Source organism: Ceratotherium simum, chromosome 7, assembly GCF_057802395.1.
Source record: "Ceratotherium simum simum isolate JZ-2026a chromosome 7, ASM5780239v1, whole genome shotgun sequence".
NCBI classification, from domain to species: Eukaryota; Metazoa; Chordata; class Mammalia; order Perissodactyla; family Rhinocerotidae; genus Ceratotherium; species Ceratotherium simum.
In genome coordinates this window covers 68,077,188-68,098,595 of record NC_141906.1, presented here as the reverse complement: position 1 = coordinate 68,098,595, position 21,408 = coordinate 68,077,188, and the positions used below count along the sequence as shown (strand labels likewise).

The following is a 21,408-nucleotide window of genomic DNA, read 5'->3' as shown; positions in this document are numbered from 1 at the left end:
AGGGTGTGTGTGGCCACCACACACTCCTGCACCTGCTTGCCTACTGCCCGCCTGTCCATGGGGCCGAGAGTGTAACGGGGGGTGAAGCGCCCCACAGAGCAGTGAGAGCGAAGCCCACACGACCTCCCACCTTAGGAAGCCCCCTCCAGCCCCATGGAGGAGAGGCTGCGGCCTGTCCTCCTGGGCACTCTGCACCGGGAGCCTCAGTCACCAACTGGGACCTTGTATTAGTTTCCTAGGGCCACTGGAACAAAGTACCACAAACTGTGTGGCTTAAAAGAACAGAAATTTATTCTCTCACAGTTCTGGGAGTAGAAATCCAAAATCGAGGTGTCCACAGGCCTGTGCTGTCTCTGCAAGCTCTAGGGGAGCGTGCTTCCTTTCCTCTTCCGGTGGCTGCCAGCCGTCCTTGCTGTTCCTTGGATTGTAGATGCATCACTCCAGTCTCTGCCTCCATCGTCACATGGCGTTCTCCCTGTGTCTTCACACCATCTTCCCTCTGTGTGTGTCTCTTCTCCGTTTTTGATAAAGACGCCAGTCATAGTGGATTAAGGGCCCATCCTACTCCCGCAAAACCTCATCTTAACTTATTTTAATTACAACTGCAAAAACCCTATTTCCAAATAAGGTCACATTCATGGGTACCAGGGGTTAGGACTTGACATAACTTTTGGGAGGACACAAGTCAACCCACAACAGTCCCCATGCCCAGTGATTTATTATCGATAACTCCATGCTTTCTAGAACTCTGGAAGCAGAAATGCTCTCCTTTCCAGCATCCTACAATTGCCCTTGTCTGAATGCAACCAGTCTCCTAACCAGAAACACCCTCCTGGTCAAGAGTTGACAAGCCCAACCTCTCCTGTGCACTGACCTCTAGGACAGGGGTCAGCAAACCAGGCCTGGGGCCAAATCTGGCCAGCCGCCTGTTTTGCTGGAACCCACCCATGCCCATTCTTCATACCCTATTGTCCATGGCTGCTTTCAAGCTACAGCACCAGAGTTTAGTCATAGCAACAGAGACCTTTGTCCTGCAAAGCCTAGAATATTTACTATCCGGCCCTTTACAGAAAAAGCGTGCCGACCCCAGCTCTGGGGTATTCACAGCGATGACCCCAAAGCACTTTCCAAGTAATTAAAGAAAGATGGCATTGTCTCCTTTTGTTTCTGAAAGGATTCTGATGTTCTGGGTCATTTCAGAGTTGAGTGTTCTCTGATCTCTAAAACGGGAATAAAAATGCTACCCACCTCCTAGGGTTGTGCAGGGCGGAGAGGGATTTAATGAGATAATTCATATAAAGCATTAACCAGGGTGCATGGCACATAATAAGCATTCAACAAATGTTAGCTATTTTCATTATTACTATTATTTTTCCAACATTCTGGGGAGAGTAAAAGACCAGAGGCAGGGGGAGAATACTGTCCCTCTCCTGCTCTTTTACTCCTTGGCAAGCAGCCAAGAGAGGAACTGACCGATCCCACTTTATAGCTGGAGAAAACAAGGCCTGGTGAGTTTGAGGGTCTCAACCAGGACTACCATGCAGCAGAAACAGGTCTGCAGTCCGAGTCTCAAAGGTACCCTGCCATTCTCCATGACCCGCACCCCAACCCACTTCACCACTCTGTTCGTGCCAGCTCTGCTCCCCATGTACGCAGGCAGTGGACAGCTAAGGTCCCGTGGGCCCCCAGCTCCCCAGGCACCTCCCCACCAGCTCTCAGAGCCATGGCTGATTGCTTCCATGCAATTTGAATTAATCTCATGCTTCAGGTGGAGCTTGGCTAATCAGGGGAGACAAGAAGCCGAAGTAGGTGCAATCAAATTAACAACGCCATGCCCTGGCTCTTTAAGAAGGGAAAACAAAGCCGCACCAGAAGACACCCCCTGCCAGCCCTTCCCAGGGGAAGCCTGGGGCTGCTGCCTGGGCTAAGCGCAAAGAGCGTCTCCCACCCGCCCCGTCCCGCCCCGCCCCGCCCCAGGCCGACCACCCTACGTGCCAACAATGCCCCTTTGTGGTGGCTTATCTCACACTGCCAAACAGGGCTACAGTTCTTGTCAAGATCTTGTTAACAAGGAGCAGAGACACAAGCCTTTGGGGGTGGGGAGGGGAGTGGGCTGGGTTAGGGGGAGGGAGGGGCCCACTCACCTCTAACGGGTGCATGTAATCCTTTCGGAAACAAAAGGAGATGGGAGCCTCGAAGCCGGGAGGCTCCCTTCTCTCCTGACAAGGTGGGTTTGCAGGGCTCTCAAGAGCTGTCCGGGCATCTGCTGTCCCCTGGAAAAGCCTCTCCCAGAAGGCAAGAAGGAGGACATCCAGAAAAACATTTTAGCATGCCTCAAGAGAGCATCCTTTATAGCGAAAAGCTCTATGAGACTCCTAGAAAGATTTTAGTTAGACTCTCAGAAGGACTTCCTAGAAAAGTTCCTTCCTTAGGGATAGAACACCATAACTTTGCTGCCCTTCTGCCAGTCTTATTGGCTTTGAGGTCATCCTGCCTGAGGCAGAGGAAGGACCAGAGGGCACCCACTGGAGTGGGAGGTGGAAGAGGTGGTTCTTCCCCCAGACCGTGTGTGCGAATCACCTGGGATGGGGGTGGATCTTAAGGAATACTGATGGCTGGGCCCCACCCTGGCCCAATTAAATCAGAGCCTCTGGGGGTGGGGTCTGTGCAGTAAGATTTCTTAAAAGCTTCCCAGGTAATTCTTCTGTGTAGCCAAGCCTGAGAACTTCCTCAACCCCCTCCCCCAGGCCACCTACCTGGAATAAGAGAGTACCCTAATCCTTTGGTGTCCTGGTTCCCAGACCAATCTTCTTCCCTCCAAATTTGGCGCATTTGCCTTCAGAGAAGCTAGGATCTTTGCGCTCCCGTTCCTGGCTCGCTACTGCCCTTCTCTGACCAGCGTCAAGTCGTGGATAAAACCACGGATACCCTGGATGGACTTCTGGCTCTGCCACCTCCTAGCTGTGTGACCTTGGGCAATTCTCTAAGCTTCAGTTTCCCCTTCTGTAAAGTGGGAATAAAAATAACGGTGTTAAATGAATTAATGCATGTAAAAGAATGCAGAACAGAGCCCAGCACATAGAAAGCCTTCAATAATGTAAACTACTATGATTATTAAATACTTATGCCCGTGAATGGGGTAAGGATGTGCCCCAAGCTTGCTTCTGAAATGCAACATTCCATGGTTCTTTTGCATTTTATCAGACTTCTCCCAACAGCCAGTGGCATTCCCATCCTATTTCTTCCACTTTCTCCTTCCCACACACACTGCTCCTCTCCTTTGGGTATTCATAACTGAATCTTCCCTCCCTGGTGACTTGGGGACTTGTCAGAAACACCAGCTGAGCTCCAATCACCAGGCGGAAGAGAGGGAGGGAGACAGAAAGACAAAGCCTGACTCACTGCCCCCTAACTCCTGCCCCAGCGCCGGCCTGCCCAGGACTGGCCTCCTCGCCCCGCGAGCCCAGCTCTCCCCCAGTTTTCAGCCTCCTTCTGCATGCCCCCCAGGATCCATCCACATTACGTCATTCCCACCCAGCTTCCCATTCCTGGGATGAAGCCCAGGATGGGAGAAAAATGAACCAGGCGGAAGGAAGAAGGCTGGACTGAAACCAGAGGAAAGGGCGCTGGTGAATTGTCAAGGGACTAGGGGCTTCGTCTCCTTCCTGCCACTCACCAGCTGTGTGACCTTAGACAAACCCCTCAGCCTCTCTGAGCCTCCATTTCCTCACTCATAGTGTAGGGGCTAAAAGCCCCCATGCTACCTCCTTAACAAAAGTACAGCTCCTTGAAAAAGATGCTTTGGTGCTATGCACAGGGCAAGAAGCAGGCCCACTCCAGCTTAGAAGGTGGGACCCCAGAGAAGAGGGGAGCTGGAGGAGCAAAGGAGGGGCCGAGTAGGTGCAGAGTTTATAATCCTAATGCAGAGTCCAGGGGCCCTAGAACTCCATCTCCAAGCCTGGGGGTTGGTCAGAAAGTCTGTGGATGCTGGGAGTGAGCGAGGAAGCCAAGCTGTCTCGTGGTGTTTTAAAAATCTATCAGCCTCTCACATCAAATTAAAATGTAAATAGCAGCTGGTCCGGGCAGGACCTCGGGGGTGACAGGAGCCGGCCTGTGAGTAATTTCACAGACAGGAACCGGTTACATCGGATTCTGACAACTGGCTTGTTTCTGAAATTGATTTCCTCTCCCCTCGGCTTGCTGCCCCTCGAGGCCCCCAGAGCGAGGGGAGGGGTGGTTCTGTTGCAGCAGGCGGGGGCCTTTCTCCTCTCCCTGGCTCCTGCCAATAAGGCCCCATCGGAATCAGGAGGAGGAAATATGTGATTTCTGCACAGCTCTAAGACAGTGGCCTGAGTGCCAAAGGCCCAGCAAGGCTCCTTCCTGCCCTGGAGTGAGTGTAACTGTGGACCAGGGCAGACTGACCGGGGAGCTGGGGGAAGTAGGAGAGGTGCCCAGCGCTTGGAAACTTCCTTCTTTCCACAAATACGTGCTAAGTCCTGAAACAGAGATGCTCTACCCTGGAGAGTCTCACAGTCAGAGACAAGGAGACAAGGACACTGCAGTATGACATGCATCATGCCAGGGATGCTGGATGCCCAGAGGAGGGACATGTGATGTGGGGTGTCAGAGAAGGGCCCTGGAAGTCATCAGTAAGCCCCTTTGGCCTCTACCAGAGTTTGCCCCAATTTGGCCATGAGCAGTGCAGGGCGCTGCACCAGTCTGGCCCAGCTCACGCCAGGACCTGCCCCAGGACCTCAGGGAAAAGCCCCACCCTCCCCCCAAAGGGGCTGGATTGGAAGGAGCTATGGATTTCCGAGCGGCTCACCCACACAGATCTCCTCGATGCCCCTGGCCCAGCCCCTCCCTGTTCCCAAGTCCCAGAGAATCTCCCCCTGCACCCCTCTTTGTACAAAGAAATTAAGTTTCCCTGGCTGTTAACTGAATTACACTGCTGGAAAGCAGAGAAGTGGTATCTCGTTCTCGCCTCCTGTGTCCTACTGGAGCATTGTGTTGCCTTTGTGGCTGCTATTAGCACTTGTCACGCAGAACACAGTCCCCGCCCCCTCCCTGGCTCTCCCGCCTGCACCCCTAAAGCTGCCGTCCCTGACACCCACCCTAGGAGTGGCCTGCTGAGGCTGCCCACCACAGAGAAACCATAGCTTTTTGGTGACAGCCAAATTCCATTTCCCAAAGCCAGATACTGCGTGCACGTGTGGCAGACAGACAGACAGCGAGAGGTGGCCAGCCCCTGCAGCCACAGTAGCACAGGTTGAAGGAGGGAAGCACTGCCTTCTGGAAGCCTTGGTTCCCTCATTTGAAAAATGGGGATAATAAGACTGATTTCTCATGGTTTTGTTTGGGGGAGATCATTGAGCAATGAGCCAAGAGGCAAAAGCATCCAGCTTATTGCCTGCTCCATCATGGGCATCACGGCACAGAGAGGCCGTAGAGGTTAATCAAGAAATACACTGGGACCTGGGCTTTGGAGCTGGGGAATAATAACAGTACCTACCTCACTGGAGTTAATTTGTGTAAAGTACTAGAATACTGCCAGCACACGGCACATGGTAAGTTCCCAGTGAAAAGTAACCACAAAAGTGTGTGTGGGTGCATGTGTGTGTATCTGTGCTCCTGCAGGTGACCGCACACGAACATGTCTCCGCGGAATTCTTGGGGTCTGCCTTCAACCCAGAAAGCCCTCTGGGGCACAGCCGGAGTTCTGTGCAGTGAGGGATCAATCGTGTTTATTACTGCGATTCAGTGGAGCAGAGAGACCTTGTGGTCCAGAGCAAGAAGCAAGGGGGAGGTGAAGGGAAGAGGAGAGCAGATGGGGGGGCACCTGCTGCCCTGGGCTCCCCTCTATTAGGGGGCTGCCTCGTTAAGCCCATCTGTACAGCGGCCAAGGGGGCTGAGGCCCCCAGTTTGCGGCCGCATGAGGGCACCGAGGCCCTCGGGGGCCAAGGGCGGGGCCTGGGGCAGGGGCACAGTGGCAGAGTTCTCTGTGCCTGTGTTCGCAGGAAGACCATAGGGCAGGAAGAAGAAAGGAGGCAGGTTCTCTGCTTCTTGCCCAGGACAGCGGGCTGAAGACCCCCATATGCAAGGGGAGAATATGCCAAATCATAGAATCGCCTCCCTAAACAGTGAGCCGGATTCCCAGACCATCTTTGCCTCTCTCCAGAGACCCAGGCACCCCCAGGGGCCCAAAGAGAAAGGCCTCCGATCCCTTTGTTTGTTTTTTTCTTATTTGAATCTTCTCTGCGATGCCCCCATTTGTCTACCTCTAGAGCAGGCACTCTCTGCCTCCCACTGCAGCCCTTTCCCTAACCAGCGAAAACCACTGGAAAATTCCTTCTTAGGCCAAATAGGTGGTCTGTCCTTCCCTGTTTGCAAAGAGCTACTGTGCCTTGTCCCCCCTCCCACTCCCTGAAAGTCACATATCCCCAGTTTTCAGCCACTCTTGACATGGCATGATCTGAAGTCTGCCCATCTTCCTGGTCCCACCCCAGCTTGGTAACATTCTCTATCAAGCAGAGTGCCCAGAACAGGACGTCAAGTTTCACGATTCATCTGGAGCTTGTAACTGTAAGTCCTAGAGAGCTGGGGACTAGTTTTCCCAGTGTCGCCTTACCTTCTACCATTAGTATTAGAGCTTTATTTGGTAAGCATTGCCCTCTCCCATCTGTCCGCTTTTAAGATGCACTGCGTTTACTAGCAGTGTGACTATGGGCAAATCGCATCTGCTGTGGCCTCTGTTTCTTGATTTGTAAAAGGAAGGGTCCGTGTAGATGATCTGTACTGGTGTCATTCAACAGAAACAAAACACGAGCCACATATGTAATCAAAATCTTCTAGTTGTCATATGCTCAAAAAAGTAAAAAGAAACGTGAGATTAATTGTAATAGTATATTTTATTTAATATATCTAAAATATTAACATGTAATTGATATAAAAATTATTAATGAGATGTTTTACATTCTTTTCTCTCTTCCTATGTTTTTGAAATCCAGTGTGTACTTTATAGTCATAGTACATCTCAGTTTGGACTGGCCACATTTCAAGTGTCCACTGGCCACATGTGGCTAGTGGCTACTCTATTGAGCATGATCTGGGCTCTGCAATGCTAGGGCTCTGTGATTCTGCAGAATAGCCTGGCAAGGAACATCTTAAGGTGTGCATGTATTTATCTGATGCTTTTCTTGGAACAGGAGAGAGGCATAAGAGCTTTGGCGTAGGGACAGTACCCAAGTTTCTCGAGCAGCTGCTACATGGCAGAGACTTTACATATATGGACTCTGCCCCTGTAACAACTCTGTGGGAGCGATAGCCATCTCACAGGTGATGAACCTGAGGCTCAGAGAAGTGAAGCGTGCTGTGTTGAAGGCCGCATAACTGGTAGAGACACAAGTAGAACCCACACCTGCCTGGCCCCCAAGCCCTCCAAGCTGGGTGGGGGCCACAGAAACCTTCTCTTCTTTGCTGATGGGCTCCCCTGACCCTGCCCTGAGCTGTGAAGCTATGAGGAGAGTGTCGGGTTGTGCTGTGTGGTGCTCATTGCCATAGCAAGCAGCCAGCTGGCAGGAGGTGAAGTGAGCCCACCGTAGACCCCAGATGTGGTTTTGACTCGGGGCTGAAGGACCAAGTGGGCTCTGAGACCCGTCCAGGATCTCTGGAGGCCCTGCTGTCTCTGGTTGCCCCCGTGTCTGTCTCTTTGAACAAACCCGATTGAGAAGACAAGCTCCCTGAGGTGGGACTGGCATATATGGATGTGCAGGTTGTGCACTGCACGAAGGTATATGGCCTAAGGGGCAAGTAGAGTCTGAAACCCAGTCCCTGCTCCACTGGCCAAGTTGTGGTTCCTGGCATCAGTTTTTATCCAGCCCAGAGGAGTGCCGTTATAATTCACACACAGGCCCCGGACAGGCTAGTACAGCCCTACCTGGGGAGCAGAACATGGATGCGTTGCAAATTGCTCGCTCTAGTGCAGAGTCTTGAAGTCCTCCTATCAAAAGACTCTTCCTTTTCCCTCCCTTCCTCAAAGCTCTGACCTATGCTGAGGCTTGACCCTGCTCCCACCCCCTATTCACACATACACACACACACACACACACACACACCCATCTGCATGAACATCCCCCAGCTCCTCTGTGCTTCAGCAGCAGCCTCTCAGGAGCAGGACTCCCCTTCCCCAGGAAGGCCTCAGCGCTCGCCCGCCCAGAGGTCCCCGGCCCCAGTCTCTGACCAGTTGTTTCAGGAGAGCAGGAACAGCCAGTGGGCCTCTCGCCCCACACCCCCGCCTTTCCTTCCTCCAGGAAAAATGGAGCCATCTGCAATGCAAGGCCTGACTTGTTGATGTAAAATCTTACTCTATATTCCACCCAGGTTTATGCGAGTGAATTATGCAAATCTTTGATGGAAAAATATTCCTCCGCACATCCTTGAGAGTGTAAAACCTTAGTCAATAATTCATGCTCGGATGTCTCTGACTGCAGGCTTTTTCTTCATTATAACTTGTACCTCGTTATTTGTCTTCCGCATTTTATTGTATATCCTGGTGTAATGCCGTGCATTATAAAATTTATCTGCTTCATTATTTGATGAGCTGGTGATGCGGATTGTTCTGAGATCCTGGCTCAGGGGCTGGGGCCAGGGCTGCCCTCAGTATCAAGTCCCACACGACCGAGGCAGAGGAGATGACTGCCTTCACGATGTGACTTCAGGGACACCAGAAGCCACCCTTCATCCCCCACACCTGTTCCAAATGTCTCCTCACCGCTGACTGGCGTCTCAGGTGGCACCGTTATGGCTCCATGGCTTCCTTCCTTTCTCCAAAGGCTTATTTGTCCTTAGAAGTCAGATGACCCTGGAGAGTCTGCTGGGAAGAACGTTGTCTTAGTAGGTCTTGAAAACTGGAGGGGAGAGAAATCCTGAGGACGCTGGGAGGGAGAGAAAGGGCCAGCCACTGAAGTGGAGCAGGGACACAGTGCCCCCAGGGGCCCCGGGGGGCGGGGAGGCTGCGAGAAGAGAGAAGACAGAGCTCTCTCTCGCACGATTGCCCAAGCAGGCCAGTGATGGGCTATGTGAGCTGGGTCTCTGCTCTGCAGAACCCAGTGTGAGGAGGGGTCCTCCCCGCCAGGAGGGGTGTGGGGGATGGTGTCTGATTGTTGCAGTCCACCACAGCGCCCCCTAGTCTGTGTACCCCTGGACGGCTAATGGGCACTCCTCCCAGGACAAGAGCCTGTACTCTGAGAGGCAAGTTTCCCCGGGAAGGTGGTGAGGAAAAGGCAGGAGAAGAACACTCCTCCAGATACGTCAGACCACTGACCTGCCCTGCATATTGCTGCCTCTGAGCCTTTGCTCCAGCAGGTTCCACTGCCTGGGGTGCCCTTTCCCTGTCCCCCATTTAGGTCATGCCATGTCAGGTGCTGTGTGTTCCTCCTAGCATAGTACTTACCACTCTTGACTGGAATTGCTGGTCCTGTGGTCTGTTCTCACCGCTACAGTGAAACTCCCTGACATCAGGTTTGTCCTACTCACTGTCAGCTCCAGAACCCAGCACGAGGCCTGGCACATAGTAGGTGCTCAGTAAATGCTTGTTGAATGGGTGAGTGTGCCTTCCCAGACACCCCTCAGTCAAAATTAATTTCTCCCAATACCTCAGTGGAACGTTCATCGGATTTTCCTCATTTTCATGTTGCTCATGCCACCCCCTCCCCCATCTCATGTCATGTGTGTCCCCCAAGCTTGACATGGTGCCATGTAATGGCATAGGTGCTGGATGTGTGTTTGTTGAGTTGGATGGAGGAGAAAGGGGACAGGATTTCACTGGCAGCTGAGACCATCTTTCCCTCTGCCCCTGCCCTCCTTGTGCTGCTGGCCAGAGTGCTCAGGCCCAGAGGAGGGTCAGGCTTGAAATGCCTCTTGTCAGGGTAGTGAGAGGGGTCTCGGATGCCAGCCAGGGCCTCGGTTGTTTCATGATGATTTTCTCAGGTCAGTGGGGTGGGGGATGGGGTGGGATCTTAATTATAAGCGGTGCTATCCAGGGCTTTCTGTTGCACTTTATTGGAAAGAACGGGAGTTTCTCAGCTGTGGGGAGGGGTAAACCAGCTGACCGCTGAGCTGAGACACAAAGCAGGGGCCCCAGTGCTTTAGAGGAGGGCTTCTAACCCGGGGTCCAGAGACCCCCAGGAGGTGTGAGGATTTGATTCAGGGGCTCTGTGAATTTGGATGGGGGGAAAAAAATCACATCTTTTCTTCACTAACTTTCTAACTGAAATTTGGTATTTCTTCCATTTTGCACATAAGCAGCGAACCACGGCAGTAACGGTTCCCGTGACAATCACCAATAGAATCCACAGATGTTTTCATGTCACAGCTGGTGCAGATACCTCACCGTGTCAGGACGCTCATCACTACTACGGAATTGTGCTAATATAACCCAGCACTAGATCTTATTGATCAAGAGTGATAAAGAACATATACTGATACATGATATACTGTATCTAAAGTTTACTTTTGAAGGTTTTTCGTATTTGTATAACCATACTTCAATACATCTGATTTCCTTTGTAATTCTATGTGTGTTATACATTTTAAAGCATTCTGAAAAAGGGTCCACTGGCTTCACCAGAAGGGGCCACGGAATATCAGAACCCTGGTGAAGAGAGAGGCTGCCCGTGTCATGGGTGGGAGGGGGAAAGGTGGCAGGCACGTGGGGTCTCCTACAGCCCCCTCAACCTTTAGTAGACCTTTCCTGGGGTTGAGGCGCTCTGTGGGGAGTGGCAGCCAGAGGCGGGACTTTTGGGCAGCACGCGGTCCCCTAGGCTGGCCTCTCCCCTCACTGGGGCCTTCTGTGCCTCCTCTCCCCCCAGTCCCGGCCATGATCACTTCCCACCCTAACACCACCATCGCCATCAAGGGCCACGCCAAAGAGCTCAACTGCACGGCGCGGGGGGAGCGGCCCATCATCATCCGCTGGGAGAAGGGGGACACGGTCATCGACCCTGACCGCGTCATGCGGTACGCCATCACCACCAAGGACAACGGTGACGAGGTTGTCTCCACGCTGAAGGTGAGCGCCCACGCACCAGTCTCAGGGGGGACTCTCAGAAAGTGGGGAGCCTGCAGCTATTACATCTGTATCCAGGTAAATGAGGAGTCTGGGAGCCCCTCCTCACACCCCAAAAAGTACCTCCCGTTTGCTAGCTGTTTCCGTTTGCTAGCTGTTTCCCTTTCTCCATCCAGGAACCTATGCCTTAGAACCTCACCATATCTCCTTTCTGACAACCCCACAGCCATTAAATGTGTGGAACCCTCAGTCCTTCCCTCTTTACCAGAAGCCCTGGGCTCCATTCTTCCTCTTGGGACCCCTCAGCCCCTCCCTGCCTCCCCCCTCCTAGACCTCTCAGCCCCTCCCTCCCTCCTGGGACCCCTCTGTTCCGCCCTCCTGGACCCTTCTGCCCCTCTCTCCTGGAACCCTTCTGCCCCTCCTCCCCCTCTCTCTCTCCTAGACCTCTAAGCCTCTCCCTCCTGGACCCCTCCGCCCCTCCCCCCCCCCCCCTACATCCCTCAGCCCCCCCCCCCTGGGCCCCCCCAGCCCCCTCCCTGCCTCCTGGGACCTCTCAGCCCCCCTCCCTGCCTCCTGGGACCCCTCAGCCCCCCTCCCTGCCTCCTGGGACCCCTCAGCCCCTCCCTGCCTCCTGGGACCTCTCAGCCCCCCTTCCTGCCTCCTGGGACCCCTCAGCCCCTCCCTCCTTCCTAGACCTCTCAGCCCCTCCCTGCATGGACTCTTCCACACTTCCATCCTTGGAAGTTTCTGGGAAGAGGAGCGCTTGACAAAGCCCCTGGTGAGTCCCCCTCCCAAAAGAAGACGGCCTGGCTGATCCCTACTAGAGTGGCCTCCCTTCAGCTGACCAGCTCTAATAGACTCTCCCCATTTCCTCCCTCTCTCCCTGTCCTCCTGCCCCTGCTGGCCACCTCCCAGCTCAAGCCAGCTGACCGTGGGGACTCTGTGTTCTTCAGCTGCCACGCCATCAACTCATACGGGGAGGACCGGGGCTTGATCCAACTCACTGTGCAAGGTACCCTCCCCTGCCCCACCATCCCAGCCCCTCCGCCAGAGACCCAGGTGCCCACTAACTTCACCTAAAGAGCAGGGACATCACCCACACCATGGGGGAGGATAACAGGAAGTGGCCTCTGAGGAAAAACCTACCCCCACCCTACTTCCTACCCAGAGTAGGTGATAAGGGCCCTTCCAGGCACACTTCAGACAGTGCTATTTGCAATGGCTACAGTCCCTGTAGAGCACATTGCTGCTTCTAGAAGTCGGGGAGCCTGGGTTTGTGGGCCCAGACTCTCGAGGAGGGTGGGAAGGAAAAGTCAAGCTGAGAAAAGTTGAAAGCTTCACATGGGGGAGAAACAGGCCATCAGCTCTGAGGAATCCCTCCGAAAGGGGCTGCCCTCTCCCAAGCCAAGGAAGAGAGGGGAACAAAGCAGGAGGCCAAGCGGACACTCCTCTGCCTCTGAGCCCTGCTGCCAGCCCCCACAAGTCCCACCTTGCCCAAACCCCAGGGTTCCAGGGCCCTTGGGTGGACCACAGGTGACACCAACCCCCAGGGGTACAGCAGAGCCCTGGTCCTCTCTGGGATTAGGCAAGAGGCCAAGCTCTCCCATGCCATCCTCACTTCTGCCCCCTTCCCCTGCCACATCCCAGAGCCCCCCGACCCCCCAGAGCTGGAGATCCGGGAGGTGAAGGCCCGGAGCATGAACCTGCGCTGGACCCAGCGATTCGACGGGAACAGCATCATCACAGGCTTCGACATTGAATACAAGAACAAATCAGGTAGGCTGAGGGCTGGGCCCGCCATGGCCCCTTGTGCTACGTGCCCTGACTGTGCCCCTCTGAGGGACAGCCCCTGCGCCTCAGGGCTGCCCATGTAAAACAGACTCACCAGCACCCACCAGTGCACAAGCCCCTGTGGCTTCCAAGGGGAGGGACACTGGTCAGGCTAGGAACTTGGGGGGCAGACAGAGGGACCCCCAGTTGTTGGGGAGAGGGGGTCACCCCCTTCTTTCCGGGACTGTCCCCGGGCCAAGGTCCACAGGGTAGTCTCATTTAAAGCAATTTAAAGGCCCTGAGCCCAGGGGCTGTGGGCTGTCTGTGGGGTCTGAGACATCATGGTTTTGGCTGGGTCATCTGGTCACTCCTGGTTTGGGATGGTGGGGATGATTGGGGGTCAGAGAGCTGGTCCTTGCCAAGAGTGGGTCATCAGGGGATGGAAGTCCCTGGAAAAGCTTAGATCTAAGTTTCCTCCTCCTGGAAGTCCTCCCAGAGCCCAGGGACCCAATCTTGCTTCTGTCTGGCTGCCTATCACTGTGAAGCCCTGTGTGACAGAGTGAACAACAGGCCCCCTGGGTCTCTGGGGAAATGGGGAACCCACGTCAGGTGGCAGGCATGGCAAGGAGGGGGCCTCAGAGGGGACAAGAGGTCTGGAGGGAGGGAACCAAGCCAAAAAAGAGCCACGGGTATCCATGTTTATATCTGCATGACCATCTCTGGAAGATAAGGAACTGGCAAGGGGGGAGTGGGGGGGGTGCCCGTGAGAGGACACCTGGGTGGCTCCACCGCAGGAGCGAGAGGAAAGCACATTTCTCATTCTAGATCCTTTTGTCCCTTTTGAATTTGATACCATAGACCTGTATAAGCTTTTCAAAATAATTTTAAAATAAAACACAAATAAAGAGTCTGGGGAACTCAACGCTCCCCAGCCCCCTTCCCCACCAACTCTCATCTCTCAGGTCTTAGCATAGATCCAGGGTTTTTTTCCCCCCAAAGCCTTCCAGACTCTTCCTGACTTCCGTAGCACAGCACATGGTCATTCGCTGGCTGGCTGTCCTGTCCTCTAGATGGTCCAAGTCTAGTCCCTGCTGTTTCCCAGCGTCTGGCACAGTGCCCGGCCACATGGTGGGTGCTCAGCAAGTGGTTGTTGAGTGAATCGAAGTGAGACACAGTGAAGCAAATCTCTGAGCTGTGGATTCACCTCTTGAGAAGCAGCTCTGTCCAGGGCACCGGTTCGGTCATCTTTGATACTGGTTTCTACAGGGAGGAGCCCTGCCCTCAGAAGCTTACAGTCTAGCTGGGGAGAAAAGTCAGGTTGCAGCAGGCCATGCAGGAGTCCACCCTGAGTGCAGGAGGAGGGCCACAGAGAAGGCAGGGGCGGCCACCGACGGGGGTTGTCGGGAAAGCATCTCTCTGGTCTGTGTAGATGCTGCATTGCACTGGGTCTTGAAGATGGAAAGGTAATGGCCCTAGATTCAGAGGAAGGGCAGAGCCTGAGCAAGGCACCATGCACTGCAGGGAGTGGCCCCTAGCAGAGGGCGCCCAGGTACAGTTCCTGGGCAATAGGGCCAAAAGGTGCTCTGGGCCAGGTGGGGAGGGGGCTCCGGGCTGAGCTTTTTCTTTGTTGGGGGAAGTCGAGAGCCACTGACCATGTCTGAGCCCCCAGAGAGAGACTTGGGGAACATGGCGCCTTGGAAAAATTCATCTGGCATCCATGGCTGCTGCAGCCCTGCATCTGGGGCGAGGTGATGAGCATCAGGGCCTCTGTGGACAAAGGGCTCAGAGAGGAGAGGAGGCCGACTGTGTCCATCTCACACCTCAGGCCTTCCTGAGGCTGGGCATGAGCTGCCCAGGAGCCAGACAGGAAGGGACGGTCCCTACGTATGCAGGCCGACATCTCCATACGGCAGTACGATCTCCATCTCTCTGCCAGGCTGGCAGGGCTCTGCTCACATCAGGGGTGGGGAGTGGGTGCCTGGGCTGTCACTCACACCTCCCCCCCGCAACTGCCCCTTGTAACTGCCTCCCCACCCTCCTCCCGCGGACTGCCCCCTTGCCTGCTCCCCACCCAATGACCACTTTGTAATGTGTGGAAACCTTTCCTGGGGCACCGCTCAGCAGGGCGAAGCTGAGAACATCACACATCTGGAGAGCCATGCAGAAGGAGAGGCGGGCATGGAAGATGCTATTTTCAGAGCATGTCTGCGTCTTCCCTCAACCCCCTCTGGCTCCCCTGCAGGATGAGGAACTGCCATACCCCACTCCAGAGCTGGGGGTGCCAGGAAGGATGGACAGGGTGGAGAGAGAGGGAATGGAAACTCAGCCTCAGACTCTCCCTTTGACAAGGGCTTTGCACCTATAAAAAAATAAATCACAGAGTCAAGAGCACAGAGAAGCCAGCTGGTCCCTTCCCCTGCCTTTAGGTGGGACTACTCCAGACCATCCCACTCAGACGGGCTTCTGTCCCGGTCTTTGGGAAAAGGAGTTCCATGAGAACTGCAGTGAGGTATCATTGGAGGCAGGCAGAGGCCGTGAGCACAGCACAGCTTCCTCATCTGTCAGGTTGGAACGGCAACGCCTACCTTGTGGGATTGTTTTGAGGATTAAAGAGAAAGCATCTAGTACAGGCTATAGTAAACCTTTAATAAATGTAAGTTCCACTCCCCCTTCTAATTCAACCACAACTCATGTGGCAATTTATAGTCCTATGGGACTTGCAGACTGAAATATATGTGTCTGTCAGTCAGCAACATGTACTGAGAGCCGGTAATTTTTTTGCAGAATCATGCACCAGCCATGTGGTAGGGAAAGAAAAAGAAATAATAGACAGTGTTGCTCTTGGAGCTTACGATGCAGTTGAAGTGAAAACACACATTGCATACACGTGCACACACACGCGTGCGCACGCACAGTTTTCAGAACCACGACAGAGCACTATCCAGTCCCATGTAATACACCACAAACTGTGTGACGTGAGAACTGAAAAAGGTCTCCAAGGGAACGGATAGGTGAATCAAAGGAAGGAGGGGGGTGAGTACGTGTGTGTGCATGTGTGTGTGTGTGTCTTCAAGTACACCTTCTCATGCGTGTGCAATAGTGAGATGAGAACCATTCTCAAAGCAGAAGACTTGTGTTGGCCAAGTGTCAGAGCTGTGTGATCTATGGCAAGCTACTTAACGTCTTTGGGCATCTCTTTATCTATCAAATGAAGACAATGACACGTAACTCTCAGGGTGGATGCAAGGATTCAGTGGGTGTGATGACCTCTGTGGAGGTGCCTAGCACAGAGCCTGGCGCATCCTAACCCTCCACGGGTCTCCATCCCATACCTCTACTCTCCGTTTCGCTCCTCCTCCTGCCCCAGACCACGCCCATCCTGGATCCAGACCGTCTGCTCCTGACTCCCGTCTTTGCTCCAAATGTGCCTTTGCCACGTTTTATGCCATGTTGCTCATTGTGCTAATTTTCCAGGAGAAATTACCAAGTCTGCCCTTTCTAAGCCATCCTGCTCACGCTGACTTCTCCTGGCCCCAGGCAGCGGAGTAATAATACATGAATGCTGAATGATAAATAGCACCGTCCACACAAATCTATCAGATGGTGCTGTGCAGATTTAAAAATGCAGACACCACATTTTGCCCCTGTTTCCCAAGCAAGGAGCCATGGCTGTGTTCTTTGAGGATGGCCCTCCAAGCCTAGAAGGCAGCCTCATGGTGCGAACTGCCGGCCACCGTGGGGCGAACCAGCCTGGTGTGGTGTGCCGTTCTGTGTGAGCTGGAGTGTGGCTGTGAGACGGACTGGTGTTGGGATGTTGTGAGGGGTCATTGTGACCCAGGGAACCTCTTCTCAGTGCTATGGAGAGATTGCCATGGGGGGCTCAGAGCTGTGATGCAAGGAGAAAATCAGAGATGCAGAATGGATTTGTTTCCCGAGTGCAGGCAGCTAAATGCTCCAGATGTGGCTTTTGTCCAAGCTGTTCCCCCTCTACAGTAAATGTGTCTCCTGAAAAACCAAAGGCTCTGGGTCCCCTCCCAGCAAGCAGTCCACAGAGTAGAAGGCACTGATATCTCCCTAGCCGCTTCCTTATTTTTTTAAGAAGAATATTTTGCATCATAAACCCTTTGATGAAGAAAGGGAGAGAGAGCCCTTAATGAAATATGTTAATCTGGGTAAGCCAGGGTCATATGAAAGGGAATATTAAAAGAGACAATATTCGCCAAAGCCGGCTCAGTACTCGGAGAGAGCTGAAAGGGAAAGGGAAAGAAATAAGGCTCCTGATTTCAGCTATTGAGGGTCAGAGAGATGGCAGTGATCAAGTTTGGAAAATCAGCTAGAGGCCACCAGATTTGACTCTGATGCATTAGCCCAGAAGGGTTGTGGAGAGAGAGCTGTTTTGTGCCAACATCAAAGATGATTTGGGAACACAAGGTCAAATCCACCTGCAAACGACAGGCAAAAGCAGAAAAAAAGGGGCTACTCTCTGGGACATCCCCCCCCCCCCCGGCCTTTCTGTCATTGGCAGCTGAGTGAGGCAAGGAAGGGAAAGGCAAAGGATATTTATTGTGACTACAAAATGCAGGGGAACTGCAAGCCCAAAGTCAAGGACAAAAAAGTGGCTCTGATCTAAAACCAAAAATGGGTTTTAAGTGCCCAACACATGCCAAGTCAGGGAGACGGGCAAAGTTGTAGACCTGGCTTCTGTCTTCAGGGAGCTTAGCATCTCCTTGGGCAATTGCCACTGAAACATGAGTCCTCAAAGGGAGATCCTGTGCAATGAAGAGGACTCTAAATGCTGCAGAGGAGAAGAGTGGTGAAAGATGGGGCTGGAAAGAGGGGCACAAGCCAGATGCTGCAGGCCTGGGTCATGTTAAGAGATTTTATCTTTATCCTAAGAGCAAGAAAAAAGTATTGAAGAGTTTTATGCAAGAGGATGGCAGTATCCGATTTGTATTTTGGGAAGACCATTCTCCATGCCAAGATAGAGTGTTTGGTCTGTAAGAGGTGCTCAATCATATTTGTAGAATGAATGATGACTGCAGTGTGGAGAACAGATGGAAGGGGGCACACAGTGGGTTCTGGGAGACTAGCAAGTTAGAATGATATTTCCCTGGTCCAAGTGAGAGATGACAGTGGCTTGGCCTGGGGTAGGGATAGAGAGGGAGAGAAGTGGAGAGATTCAAGAGATGCTTGGGACACAAAAGCTATAGGACTTGATAGGCAAGGAGAGAGAGGGAAGAGGCAAGAAAACACCTAAGTTTCTGGCGCAACATGATGGGTGGTGGTACCATTTCCTGAGATGGGGAACCTAGGAAGGCAATGAGTTTACAGGGTGTATGGGCAAGACTTCTGTCTTGGACATGGTGAGTGTGAGGTGTCTGTGAAACATCCAAGAGGAGATGTCAAGGAAACAGATGGCAATAAGGGTCTGGAGTTCAAAGGAGAGGTCCAGGCTGGATACAAACCTGTGAGTCATCTGTGTAGAGGGAAATAGAAGCCATGTGGGGAGAAGTGTATGGGTGAAAGGAGAGCCTAGGATGGAACCTTGAAGAACTCTAACTGTTAATGGTGGAGTATGGAATGTGCACCTGTAAAGCAGACAGAGAAGGAATGGCCCAAAAGATAAAAGAAAAGCCAGAGAGTGTTTCACCAGGGAAACCAAGGGAAGAAGGGAGAGGTCCGAGTGTTAAACCCACCTAAGAGGCCAAGTGAGAAGTCAGGCTTGGTGACCTGGGGGTCACCTATACAGTGAAGATGGGGTGCTGATGTCATAGGAGGGTGTGAGGAGGAAATGGTGAATGGCTACGTTGTCGAGCACCGCACCTGGCGCATCACGGGTGCTCGGGATAAATATTAGCGCCTCTTTTCCATAGCCCCTCTGTGTTCAGATGCATCATGTGGTCTCCTCCCTCTGCCTGCACTCATCAAAAATGAACGCACTGACTTGTGATCACTGTCCCTCTCCTACAAACAAGGGCAAATCAAGTATGATGTGTGAGCTGGCACCAGCTCCCACAATCCACAGAGAGAAGTGAACACCTGCCTGCACATCACTAGCCCCTTCCCTCCCAGACCAAAGAGGTGCCCACAGCGGGCAGGAGCCTGCCTATTTGCAATTCTGGCTAACCTGCCAGCCACCAAGTGACTCTCTGGGTAGTTGGGGTGTTTTAAAAGACAAGGAGAAAATAATGTGTTTCTGAGCCTCCACAGCCTGCCATTTGGGCTTTGGCTCATGAAACCAAAGAATTAAATGCAAAACTGCAGATGGGGAGCTGGGCCAGTGCCCTTCAGAGATGCTGGGCCTGCGCAGCTAAAAGTGGTGTTTTGAAAAATATCATGAACTCAGTTAACCAGAATTTGGGGAAATAGTCTCTTCTGGTGAACTGATTCTCCTGATTTATCAGGCATTAGCTTAAAAAAAAACAAGTCTCCCTAAAAAATCTTTCCAGAATGTGCTAGGCTCCTTTCCTGATTTAGGGATTAAACTGTTGTGAATACAATTTAATCTTTTCTGCTGAGAATTTTCAGGATCCTTTACTGGTGGATTTAAAATGCATGGAAAATTGGACTGAATAGTGACATCAGGGTATGCCTTGGGAAGATTTTTAAGCCCTACTATCAGCTTGTTTCTTTGTGCCTTGCCTTTTTTTCTTTTCAAAGTGAAGTGCCAATACTAATCTGGTTTTGAATTCTGGGTTTGGAAGGTCCTAGCTGAGGCATTGCTATAACTGCAGACCCTTCCCATTTTTCTCTGGAATCCCCCAGTAGGTGCACAGCAAAAATATATTAATGAATGATGGGATTCTTCTGGAGATGCAGCATGTTTACTGTCTCAGTATCCTGAGTGGCATTTATCTGGTATTTTTCACATTCTACAGTTTTGCTAAACATTAGCCCTGGAATGGGCTGCCAGTCCCCCCAGATAAATCAGAAGCATGCTAATCCCTTTGTTGATTCCTGATCCTAAAGGCTCAGAGACCATTCTCCTACTGGTGAGAGAAAGAGGGTGGGATTTGGGCTGGGGACTCTAGCACTTGGTCTGTCCCCGTGACAGACCAAGTAACACTCAACCGCACAAGTGCACGAGGAAAGGAAATACAGAAGCACACCCAGAGAGAAGGAGAAAAGGGGAGAAGACTTGGCTTCCCCCTTTGCACTGGGACCACTGGGTGGATGGGGTATCCCACAATTACAACCAGTCACTGATGTGGTGTGAGAGACCAGGAGGAAGGGCTCTGGCCAATCAGACCCTCAGGGACAGCAAGCAAATGGTGATCTTGGAAGGGACCTTGGGAAACATCTTGTCCGACCCCCATCTGAGGTCTGAGCTCACAAGCTGGCCCAGGGCAGACAAGAGTCAGGCTTCCTGGCTCTCCAGCCAGTGCATTTGCTGCTCATATCCTCAGGCATGGTCTCTTTGGTCTCTTTGAGCTTCGTGAGACAGACCCCTTGCACTCTCTGTGAAGTTATTAAGGCCTGTGTCCTCTTGTTGCAGTCAATGGGAGCTGACCCTTCTGGGCATCCAAGTTGAGATTGGGATGTGCTGATGCTTGAGGCTGGGGCGTGGCCTGGAGTTCACCTGGCTGTGGTTTGAAATGGGTGTCCTCTCTGCAGATTCCTGGGACTTCAAGCAGTCCACACGCAATATCTCCCCCACCATCAACCAGGCCAACATCGTGGACTTGCACCCGGCATCAGTGTACAGCATTCGCATGTACTCCTTCAACAAGATTGGCCGCAGCGAGCCAAGCAAGGAGCTCACCATCAGCACTGAGGAGGCTGGTGAGCACCTCACCCTGCCGCCCCTGCCCATGGCCTAGGGGATCAGGGCCATCTGGAGCCCACCCCCACCCTGTCCACTGGCAGTGGGCTTGCAATTAGAAGAGGGGAGGAGAGATCTCAAGGTATTTGCTTGTGTCTGCTTCTGGATCATTCCAGGCTCTTCTGTTTGACCTTTTCCAGATGGGGTTCTGGCTTTAGGGAGCTGTGCGTGGTTCTGCCCCACTCCCCTGGCCCCAGCCTGTTTGGAAAGGACAGATGTGCGAGATCTGCAAAGGATGGGGTACTAGTGCCCTGGATTATTTCCTGTGGCCTTTGTCATGGAGTTTCCCTGAAAGTTAAAACAAGATTTCTCTGGCTATATTTTTTCTTATTTGTTATTGAGAAATATAAAATAGTACAAAAAAGTACATATAGCATATATGTGCAGTTTTATAAATAATAGTAAGGTAAAACCTAGCATAACCAATACTCATTATAATTGCCAGCATGCCAGACGTTCTCCCGGTGCCCCTTCCCAATCATAACCCCATCCCTCTCCCTGAAGTAACCAGTATCCCAACTTTCTCACTTTTCTTTTTTATCCTGTCACCACAATGTATATACACATAAACCAGATAGTTCAGTTTTGCCTATTTTCCAATAGAATGTGTTCATGAAATCATACTTCATATATTCTTTTGTGTCTTCCTTGTTTCAATCAATATTATTTTTGTGACCTTCATGTTGTTAGTACAGCTATTATCATTTGTGCATCTTCAGTGCTGTATAGTATTCCATTTCATGACTACACC

The 21,408-nt window shown here is 52.4% G+C and overlaps 1 protein-coding gene across 1 annotated transcript in view; it reads left to right on the top strand.

Moving 5' to 3' along the window:
- DSCAML1 (DS cell adhesion molecule like 1) overlaps positions 1–21,408 on the top strand; it is a 347,767-nt gene that overhangs the window by 285,365 nt on the left and 40,994 nt on the right. The window contains exons 12-15 of the mRNA XM_087433751.1: positions 10,869–11,068; positions 11,981–12,077; positions 12,713–12,841; positions 20,450–20,617. Coding sequence (XP_087289877.1) covers positions 10,869–11,068; positions 11,981–12,077; positions 12,713–12,841; positions 20,450–20,617 — 594 coding nt within the window. The remainder of the gene's footprint in view (positions 1–10,868; positions 11,069–11,980; positions 12,078–12,712; positions 12,842–20,449; positions 20,618–21,408) is intronic.